The sequence below is a fragment of the Sorghum bicolor genome, chromosome 4 (genome assembly GCF_000003195.3).
Source record: "Sorghum bicolor cultivar BTx623 chromosome 4, Sorghum_bicolor_NCBIv3, whole genome shotgun sequence".
Taxonomy (NCBI): domain Eukaryota; kingdom Viridiplantae; phylum Streptophyta; class Magnoliopsida; order Poales; family Poaceae; genus Sorghum; species Sorghum bicolor.
In genome coordinates, this window is record NC_012873.2 from 43,697,518 (window position 1) to 43,708,279 (window position 10,762).

The window sequence follows — 10,762 nt, forward strand, 5'->3', positions numbered from 1 at the left end:
ATTCCTCATCACAAACCTTGCTATTTGGATCCACCACTAACTATAGATTTATGGTAGCATGGTATTTGCATAAGACTCAAGCTATAATATCTCCCTTGTCTTCTCAAAAATCTTTTAATTTTATAGAAAAAAGCATCAATATCTATGACATAAAATGAGTATCTTATAAATATATTTATATTTTATGATAAATCTAATAATATCAATTTGGTACTATTAATCTTAGCGTGTGTTCCTATAAATTTGGTCAAAGTTTGACTTCGGACAAGTATAGAAGTTGTAGCTTTTAGAAATAGTGAGTATGACCTTGTTTAGTTTCCAAAATATTTTGCCAAATTTTTCATATTCCATATCACATCGAATCTTACGACACATGTATAAAGTACAAAATATAGATAAAAGAAGTAACTAATTATATAGTTTATCTATATTAAGACAAAATTTTTAAGCTTAATTAGTTTATAATCAGATAATTTTATCAAATATAAATGAAAATAATACAGTTCATATTTTACAATTTTTTTAAACCGGCCTTGTTTAGATGTGAATTTTTTTGGATTTCGCTACTGTAGTAATTTCGTTTGTTTGTGGTAAATATTATCCAATCATAAACTAACTAAGGTCAAAAGATTCGTCTCATGATTTACAGGCAAACTGTGTAATTAGTTTTGTTTTTTTCTATATTTAATACTTGCCATGTTACATGAAACGAAATCTTAAATTCTTGAGTATGTACCGAAGACTGCCGCGCACATCATTTAATTTCCTTTCTCGGGGCACGGGATCATGTGACCTGTCTCCGTCCACCCGCGCGCTCCAGACACGCCACCACCGCGCCCTGGCTTTATATCCATCCACTGAGCTCGCACTCCCCCCCCCCCCCCGCCACCTGCCGCACTCCTACCTCCGCCTCCGGCTCCTCCGTTCCCGATCTGCCGCCGAACTCCCCGCTCCGCCCCGCCGAACTTCCGGTACCGACACCGCCACCGCCGGCGCCGCTCCCACACGCCGTACACAATGGCTCCGTCATTTGCACCGTCGACGAACCCTTGCTGCAGGTACAGCTTGCGTTCAAAACGCCCCCCCTCGGGTCACAAGCAGGCCAGTCCAGATATCCCACTCCCAGCGAATCACAAGGTAAGCCTGTTATTATGTTGTTCAATACATTTGTCATGTTTCCGAGTTATAGTATATCTTTGAACTCGCACAGGGGCGCAAAGCTGTATGGAATGAAGCGAGACTTAGGACATTTGTGGAGCTGCTCATTAGAGAGAAACAAAAAAACAATGGCAACTGGGTAGAGAGTCAGAGAAAACTCATAGAAGGCTGGCCCGATGTTGTAGATGCCTTCAATAAGGCCACAGGAGCAAATTAAAAGGCCTCGTAGCTCACTATGACAAATGGTTGTACCTTAAAAAAGAACAATGGTCTCGGGAGTGATGACAATGGCTGGATTACAACTTCGGACAAATTTTGGCAAAAACGTGGAATGGTAATTGCTAGCTCCATTTAATGATGTGTTGATGATTTTCTGTACGGTCTCTTACAATTTCATTGTCTAATCGCTGCAGAAGCCTATTGATGGGAAGCCCCCCTGTGAGGAGCTACTGCATATCTTGTTTGGCAATACCCCACGATTCCGTGGGCATCTTATGTTTTGTGGTAGGAACAACATTCCAAGCTCTGCAAATGTGGGATCTACATCCCAGAAGACTTCATCAAAGAAGCGTGAATCACCATTAGATGGGTTGGACAGCCCTGCAATTCGGAAGAGTGCTTCTAGTGTTAAAGAAGTTGCGGATTATGTCAAATCCGCCGCCACACGACTAGTTGATGAAACACTACTTTCGGAGGCAGACCAAGCAGTTGAACTGTTGAAAAAAGATGGCTTCTCAGTAGATGATCAATGGTACTCCCGGGCCTTGCTTATATTCAGCGCGAAAGAAATACACCAGAGGTACTTTGTGCGTTATTGTCTAGCCCCTCAGGTCAGGTTCAATTTTCTCGTGGAGAAATGGCGGGAGAGAGAGCTAGAAATGCAGAAGCTCCTCTAGATCTATAGATGTGAACCAGTGTTGTTCGTTGATGTTGGCTTGCTACGTATTTCAGTTTCAGGAATGTAATTTGCTTTAGCTGAGTTTTGTGGTTTGTTGTTTGGATGTTGTACTTCGACAAATACTGTTGTTTGTGTGTGAATTTTGTAATCCAAATAAGTTTGCTTGAGTTACCCTAGTTGTTTGAATGCCAGATGATATTGATTCTGTGGTTTGAAGTTAGTTCTCAATGCTTTGAACTTTACTGAGACATTCCTAGCTCCATCCAACATAAGTTGTCTGTCATGTTCAATGCAGTGTATGCTGTTCAATTCTAAACTTTCATGTGCATTGAACTTTATTGAGACATTCCTAGATCCATCGAAATTAGAACATGAGAACCAGGCAGAAGCTATCCATGAAACCAGGGAGGGTATATTTTCAGAACGAAAGAAGAGGAGGTCAATTTCTTTCTTTTTTTGTTTTTGTTTCTTGAAAACAAAGCAGAGAACAAACACTTTCTTCAATTTTATTTCTAATAGGATTCCACTTGTCCTGGTCATTAAGATCTCTATCATTCCAACAGAGGATATTCCGATTGCGACTATAATCCATAAGAACAGATGGTTTGACAGAAGCTGGATGGGAACAAAGTTACCATCAACAAGAAACCAAAACTAAACATAGCAATTGAGAGTTTTCTATAAGCTTGCATGACAGATATACAGATATTAAGCTTTATCCTTTGGACCCTTTTGGAGAAGCTTCTCGTCAGTAACCTCCTCAGAAGGCACTTCACCAAACTTGATTGCTATGTTTTGCATGAACTGAATCGGCAACATCTGTTCTGTTGTCACAGTTGTCTTCATGGCCTTATGCAACTCTTCCTGCAGTAGGATGTATCTTCCTTGAACAATTTCCTTGGCTTTGACCTTGCATCCAGTTCCATCTGTTCATAGCCCTCAACTTTATTCAGCCTTGCACTTCTTTTGACCTCATCATTGACCATAGGAGTTGGCCTTTTCCTAGACTTTCTTTTCCTAGGGGCACTAGGTGGTATTGCCTGAATGGGAATGAGGGACTGAACAGCATACTCTGCTTGCTGCACTGGGGCATCCTGAGTTAATTGCGTGGACTTATCAGGCAAATAAATCTCTTGGATTAGCTTGTAGTTTGCTACCTCCATCTGAGGAACAGGGCGTGTTGTTGGTTGGAGTATACCTTGATGCTCCAGACGATTGATAATTTCTGAAATCGTGGCTTGTTGATAGGCATTGTCGGAGTTGATAGGTGGCTGGGTGACTGGAGCTAAAACAATTGACCTTGATTCATTAACAATCATATCTGAGTCCTCCACCAAATCCACTGGGACATAAGCAGTTGGGTTGGATCCAGAATCAGTATCATTTACATCAGCAGTGAAATCCATTTTTACAAGTCGATTTGCGCTTGAGCTGGAGGCTTCCCAATTATTTCCCCATAGAAATAAAGACATGTCTTCCTCTACCTGGGTGCAGGGCACTGGTTGCTTGCCAAGATGAATCTGAACCCACTGATTAGCTTGGACTTGAGACTGATCAAGATTTATCTGAATTCCAACCCTATCCTGCATCTGCTGTATTCTTGGGAACTGAGCAAATCCAAGAGTTAAAGGTCTTTGTAAATACAGATGATGCTGCCTTTCTAACGAAACTTGCAAGATATCTTGGATTAGCATCTTAGCTGAGGGCACTGGACCAAAAACCTGATGGAGGTTATGGGTGTTTGCCAACTGAAAAATGGGATAATCACTTTCTTTGTCCATGTTGTTATTGAAGTATGGAACTATGTCCTGTTTGTTCTGAATTAGAGGAAGCTCTAGCCTGATTGGCTGACCCTCAGCTCTGTAGAATTCCAGTGCATCTGAACTGATAGACTCAGAAGCCTGCCCTGCATTTGGAATATTCAGCATTGCTTGCTGGACTAGTTCATCTGCCAATTGTTGTATTTGCTGCAACTCATTTTGGTCTACTTGTTCTTCTACTGGGGGCCAAGCATCCTAGCCATTGTTTTCTGCAACAGCTGCTGCATTTGGGAGCAAAGGAGGTACCCAACCCTCATCCTCATTGGCTTGCTGAACTTCATTGAGATCCTGAATGTTGTCAAACATGTCCTGATTCTGATTCTCGGGATGATTACCTGGAAAATGATGTGGATTACCATCGTCTGGGATTGGTTCCTCATCGCTCGGGATGATTTCATTGTCCTTTGAATTCAAAATATACACAGGAATAGACCAAGATTGCCCTGCCCCGCCAACTACAGGTGATCTACAGACAATGAGGCTTCTTGGGATCCTACTGGGGTGCAGAGTCAAGCACTTAACCCGCACCCTTGACTTGCAATGAGAGTTTCCAGTCCAAGTTACCACAGACCCAAACAAATTAATAGCCTGTTCTATAAAATCTTTAGTCTGGTAATCCAAAGGGAAGCATAAAAACATGATCCAACAAGTTCTACGGAGCTGCGTGTTTGGCTAGAAGGATAATTCTGGAGCACACCATGTTGCACCATCAAAATGAAGTCACTATAGTCAGTGACCAATATATATATATGCTGAAACTAATCATTAGAATTCCATTCCACTAATCAGATTGTTGCCGAGACTATATACCGCGCGCGCATGTGAGACTCTATTGTGTGCTGCAGTAATATAGGAAAGGTTCTATTTACCATATAGCATGTAATTAATTTGTGGTACATGATGAAATGATCGCTTTCCCATGAAGATTGCTGCACCAACTGTTGCAGACACTGAAACTTCAATTCAAAGGGATGTGTGTGGTTGGGAAAATTAGTAAAAATCATATATATATACAGGGGAAATTAACACTTCCTCTGAACCGATCAATGCAGCTCAGAGATCCTGTAATATCATCCCAATTGGCAATATATCACGCTTATTCACTTGTTCAGAGAAACATGTTGCTCCATTCTAATTAACCCACTGATATTTTTTTTCCATAAATGCATTCAATTCATTCAGAGTCGTCATGTAATGGCAAGTTTATTAGGTACCTGTCGAGCCTCTAAAATCTACTGGTTAATTGGGAGTAGTTCCCTGTGTTGCATTTGAACAAAATTTTTAAGCTATGCCTAGTGTGTACTGGACTTGAAACATATTGTAATATCTCTTTTTCATTTGTTAACACTTCTGTGTTTATATAACTAAGCTTGTGTGTATTTGGATGGTCAGAGGCTTCATCATTTTGTGCGGAAGTATTTAACGAGCCTACGTAATAAGGAGCATGTTCTCGCAATCGTTAAATTGTAATATAATCCTCTTCCTTTCTTCTCTGTACTCGACCGTGCAGCAGAGCACCATTAATATAAAAAAACAACCAAAGGACTAATCAATAATGGGCCAGAAAGTGGTCAACGCATTCATTTTGCAGCCAGACGGCCCAACACCTTGCAGCCGGCCGGGCCGGTACTTCAGCTTTGCCACTACGTAAGGAAAAAAAAACAGAAGAGCACTGCCGGTGGTTCTTCTTCAACCTCCGCCGGCCGATCGACACCGCCGTCTGGACAACAGAATGAAGAAGCTAGGTAGGCTGCTGTCAGGCTGTGCTCGCGTATTCGATCGTGCCCGGCCGAAGTCATCCCGTGCGCTCCAGCCACAGGCGGCGCGGCCGCCACGGTCGAACGCTCGCGCGCGCGCACTCGCGTACGGGCGCGCGGTCCGCCTGGCCCGCAGTGTGCTTCTGCATGTTTTGGTCGCCTGCCAACATGTTTTGGCGGCGTAGTGTTGCGCGCGCGATTAGCCGGCCGCGCGCGCGCGATATCTGCGCCGCGGCCGGCCGGGCGCTGGTCCCCTCGCCGCCGGCCGCCGCAATGCGCGCCTGCCGCTCCTCGCGATCTCGAGTGCTCCCGCCAACCACGCCCGCGCTAGTGCCCGCGCGTTCGATTCGGAGCCACCTTAATTACAGCGTGCGCCGCGCCAGACGAGAGCGCCTCTGTAGACGCATGTAGCAAACATGCGTGAGAAGAAATAACAAGTGTGTCTGATTATCGATACAGACACGTGTCCATTATACGCGTCCCTAGTACTTCTTATTACAGACGCCTGTTATGTTGCAAACAGTAAGGCCCGTCTGTGATACAAGATTACAGACGCGCATTAATTTTGTGTTGCCGGTTGTTATATTTGTTTTTTGTCCAATGAGACGCAAGGACGCATGATGCAAAATAGAGTACATATGTACTCTTTAATGGCGAAGGCCTGCGGTTGACCCGCCGCTCTGCTCGCGATAGGAGCCCCGCCGCCCTGCTCGCGCCCCGGCCGGCAGCGCCCGCGGCCGCGCAGCTCGACGCGCCGCGCCACCCCCGCCGCCCGTGCCATCGCCCACGCCGGCAGTCCGCCCGTCTTCCCCGAGCGTACCTGGGCCGCGTGCTCCAAGCGTTGCCGCCGGCGAGCCAGATCCGGTGCTTTCCGACTCGGCTGAGTAGTCGGTGAGGCTGGCGCCGCCGCCGCCACGACGTGCGTCGTCGCCGTGAAGGCTTCGGCGTAGAGCTGCATATGCGAGGTGGACTGCTCCAACGCGGTCGTTCAGCCTCCGGGCAACCCGGAACTGGCAGTCGAAGAAGGAGACTGACGCTAGCACCTACCTCACGTAAGGTGATTCCGTCGAACTTGGTGGTGGAAGAAGATGGTCCAGATGCTGATATGCTGGTCAAGCGTGGCCGCGAAGAACTATCTCAGTGCGTGGAGATGGTTACGACGGTGACCCAGCGGCCAAAGCCAATTCATGCAGCGCAACCAATCCACTCAAAGTTTTGGGCCACTTCTGATGCAATGGATGATTCCGAGGACGAGGATCCTTCTACACCCGAGTTCGTGCAGCTGGCGCTTGAAGCAGGGTACTCCATTGATGAGCTCGTCGCAGCGGAAGATGCTCTGAAAGCGGGTAACACTTCCGATAAACTCAAGTCTGCACACTTGATCGTTTCTAATTTAGTGAACCGGAAGATTACTGGTGGAGTTCCTTGGCAAGGGCCGCTACCGCCGCCCCGCATTTCACCTCCCAGAACGCTGGGAGACTTTTTCGCCAAGACTTCTTATCGGCGATCGTCGGTTTCACATTCGCCGGCGGCAAGTCCCGAACTGAGCAGCGTTGTTAGAGATTCAATGTCGACTTTTTCAAAAAACTTTGAAAAACAACAAGGGCGAGATTTCAGGAATCAAGATCCGTTTCCTCCATTAGCTCCAGCCCCACTTACGGTGAACACCACCGTGTGCAACGGAGAATTTTTTTCGGCGATAGATTCGGTTCCAAATAAATCTCGCGAACTTGACAAATTTAACCGGTATCAATTTGGGCCTGGCAAATTCTATAGGACCACAAAGGGTTTGTGTTCTCTTTTTCTTCGTACTGCATCACGTCGCAGCCGTAAACCAAGTCTGTCGCCGCCGACTGCTCCCTCCCCGCGTCGGCGTTCCTTTGCCGAAGTAGTGAAAGGAAAAGGGATGGCGGCGCAAGGGGGCGCTAATGGTGGCGGGTTCGGGCAGCAAGGAGGCGGAAGGGGAGGCCCGGGGTTTAATCCTGGTTTCAATCCGGGGTTTGATCCAGGTTTTGCAGGGAGAGGCGGCCGTGGCTATGGGTCTTTTCCCCATAATCGTGGTCGTGGAAGCAACTTCGGTGGAGGTCGTAGAGGCTATGGTGGCTATGGTGGCTATGGTGGTTATGGCAGCCAGAACAACTATGGGTACCAAGGTTTCCACGGTGCTAATCGTGGCCATCGTCCATACTATGGCGGCTATGGTGGCAAGCGTGGCCGAGGTGCAGGATATGGAGGTCAACAATTCCAACAGCAGGCGACCCCAAACCCAACTCCGATGGGGGGAGGGAGCTACGGCACCGGAGCCCACATCGCTGACGAGATGGGGCATAACTTGGGTGCCCAGCAACAGCACTCCACGGTGCCTGCAACGGGTACCAAGTCTGCCACAGGAGGTGTCCCCATCGCTGTTACAGCCGATAACCATCTTGGCTCAGCAGTGCTCGGCGATCCCCAGCCTGGCCACCCCTCGGCTGGCCAGGAGCTTCACCAGGCCCCTCCCGCTGGGCTACACAAGCAGGGGAGCAAGCTGGAACTTTCACCGCATTGTTCCGGTTGAAAACAAGACAACAGCTGAGGTACCAAAAGACACTGTCCCACATAATCCTGACAATGAGCCAATGAATGTTGGTTTACCAGAGTCATCCAAGGGTATTAAAAAGAGCAAGGGCAAGCCTTTCTGTTTCATGTGTCTCACTAAAGGGCACACAAGTCATGAGTGCACAGCAGTTCTTTCTTGTCATTTTTGCTACGGAGAGCATGTCGCGAAAACTTGTTCTTATGCAAAAAAGACTAATTTATCTGCTCTTCCTTATGGCTATGCTGTGGAGGGGCTTGGATTTTATTATATCCCTGTCTTTTCTGAGTTTCAAAAAGATAAAGTGGAAGAGAAATCCACAGTGGTACGTGTATTGGAAGGTTCCATTACTGCTGGAATGTTAGCAGTGGAACTGGAAAAACTACTACCAGGGAAGTTCAAATGGGAGATTGAGGAGAAAGGAAAAGATGCCTTCACCACTAATTTCCCCTCCACTGTTTGGCTTGACATTGTGGTCAATTGGGGCCCTATGGTGACAAAGTCTTTCGAAGGAAAAATTCAATTTGAGAAAAGCTCAGAAGAGGATGTTTACAAGTACGAGATTGAGAAAGTTTGGGTACAGTTTCGGGGACTTCCTAGTGAATTTAGGGAATTTCCCATTATTTGGGCAATTGCCTCAATTCTAGTTGTACCCAAATCTGTAGACATTAAGTTTACAAAAAAATTTGGGAGATCAAGAATGAGAGTAGCAGTGATAGATTCTGCTCTAATTCCAGCTTTTGTAGATGTGGTCATTGGGGAATTTATCTACCAGTTGCATTTTGGGGTGGAGCAGGAGGCGCCTGAGGGTGAGCCAATCTTGCTTGATCTTGATTCTAAATTGGAAGATGAAGAGCCTAATGAGGATGATGATCCTAATGATGATGACCCTAAAGAGGAGGGAAATGGTGACAAACCGATGGACATAGATAAAAAAAAGCGGATCAGGCACCACATCCTACAAAGAAGGCTGGTATTGGTGGAACAAGTCAGGAGGATAGCCCCTCTGTTGAAGCTGCAAAAAATAAAATAACAGTAAGCCTGGAGAACCAAATCCAGTGATATTGATGACCGCGGAGCCAACTGGTGATTGGAATGCCAAGCTTTTGAACCCAAATAATGACTCTGCCAAGCTTAACAAGCTGAAAGGCCAGAAAGGTGGGACAGTGTCTCCTGTGAGATCAAGTAATAGGACGGCCGCAACTTCAGATCAAGACTCGGTAGAGAAGGCAACAAAGTTGAAAGCGCGCCACAACCTGGAGATCGCTAATGATAAAGGTAAAAATCCCCTTACACTTTCTTTTATTTCCCGGGATGACACTAGTCTTTTACTTTCAGTCAATTCTATAGGGGTTCGGTTAGGGGATGATTCTGCTCAGATTCATAATTCATTAGAAAATTTAAGAAATTTAGAATTACAACGTATAGCTGAATTTAAAACAATTGATACTTCGAATAAAGAGATTTTGGACGATGCTTCAGCTTGTTCTTTCGAAGATTCTCTGGATTTGGATGCACTTAATTTAATTTGCTCGGAGATAGCAGAGGGTTTAGGTGATGGAGGTTGTGAGCCTAAGGGTCTTCAAACCCCCTTATCATCTGTAAAAGGCTCTAGGAAGAAGAATCGCAAATCACAAAGTCGGTCGCAATGAAGGGTATTTTTTGGAATTGTAATGGATTTGCGGACTGTAAAAAGTATAGATTTTTGAATGAGTTAACAAAAGAGAAGAACCTAGATTTCATTGCCTTGTCGGAAACTGGTAGAGCAAATTTTTCACAATCCACTTTAAATAATATCTGTGCTGGCAGAGATTATTTATGGCATTGTATAGCTCCGCGGGGACGGTCTAGGGGTATGTTACTAGGTATTAATCTTCTTAACTTTGATATAGGGGAGATTGAGGAAGGAGATTTTTTTGTTCGCTTTAAGATCAGGCGGAGAGAGGATGACTTTAAGTTTAATTTGATTTCAGTTTATGGCCCGGCGCAAGTAGAACATAAATCTCTGTTCTTATCTGAAATAGTCAATGTATGTTCTAAGGAAGCTTTACCTATAATTATAGGGGGCGACTTTAATATCATACGGCGACCACAAGAGAAAAATAATGCTAATTTTAATAATAGGTGGCCCTTTTTATTCAATGCGGTGATTGACTCTTTAAACTTGAGAGAGATTGAGATGTCCGGGCGTAATTTCACTTGGGCAAATAATTTACCAATTCAGACTTTTGAGAGATTAGATAGAGTTCTAGTTTGTACAGATTTTGAATCTAAGTTTCCGCATACCACTGTTCAAGCACTGACTAGGGAAATTTCGGATCACACACCCCTGCTATTTTCTACAAATAATCCGTCCTCAAATTATCAGCCTCAATTCAAATTAGAATTGGGTTGGTTGCCGAGGGAAGGATTTTGTGAGATGGTTAAGGATGTGTGGCAAAGTACAATAGTCAGTGGCTCGCCTATAGAACGGTGGCAAGCCAAAATAAGCAGGCTTCGTCAATATCTAAGAGGATGGGCAAGAAATGTCAGTGGCGTGTATAAAAAGGAAAAA

General features: G+C 45.2%; 2 protein-coding genes across 2 annotated transcripts; both read left to right on the forward strand.

Moving 5' to 3' along the window:
* On the forward strand, nucleotides 890–2,249 carry LOC110434580. Its single transcript, XM_021458876.1, has 3 exons — nucleotides 890–1,137; nucleotides 1,211–1,492; nucleotides 1,572–2,249. Exons 2-3 carry the CDS (start codon nucleotides 1,394–1,396, stop codon nucleotides 2,052–2,054), a joined length of 582 nt encoding a protein of 193 aa, XP_021314551.1. The 5' UTR covers nucleotides 890–1,137; nucleotides 1,211–1,393; the 3' UTR covers nucleotides 2,055–2,249.
* LOC110434794 (5'-3' exoribonuclease 2-like) lies at nucleotides 7,540–9,241 on the forward strand. The gene is made up of 2 exons (XM_021459518.1): nucleotides 7,540–8,179; nucleotides 8,946–9,241. Exons 1-2 carry the CDS (start codon nucleotides 7,540–7,542, stop codon nucleotides 9,239–9,241), a joined length of 936 nt encoding a protein of 311 aa, XP_021315193.1.

Bases quoted from the DNA above. Each gene is read 5' to 3' on its own strand.
- LOC110434794 (XM_021459518.1), top strand. From the start codon at position 7,540: ATGGCGGCGCAAGGGGGCGCTAATGGTGGCGGGTTCGGGCAGCAAGGA. The intron at 8,180-8,945 runs GTTCCGGTTGAA...CTCTAATTCCAG, and splicing joins GCTGGAACTTTCACCGCATT to CTTTTGTAGATGTGGTCATT.
- LOC110434580 (XM_021458876.1), top strand. From the start codon at position 1,394: ATGACAAATGGTTGTACCTTAAAAAAGAACAATGGTCTCGGGAGTGAT. The intron at 1,493-1,571 runs GTAATTGCTAGC...TAATCGCTGCAG, and splicing joins TTTGGCAAAAACGTGGAATG to AAGCCTATTGATGGGAAGCC.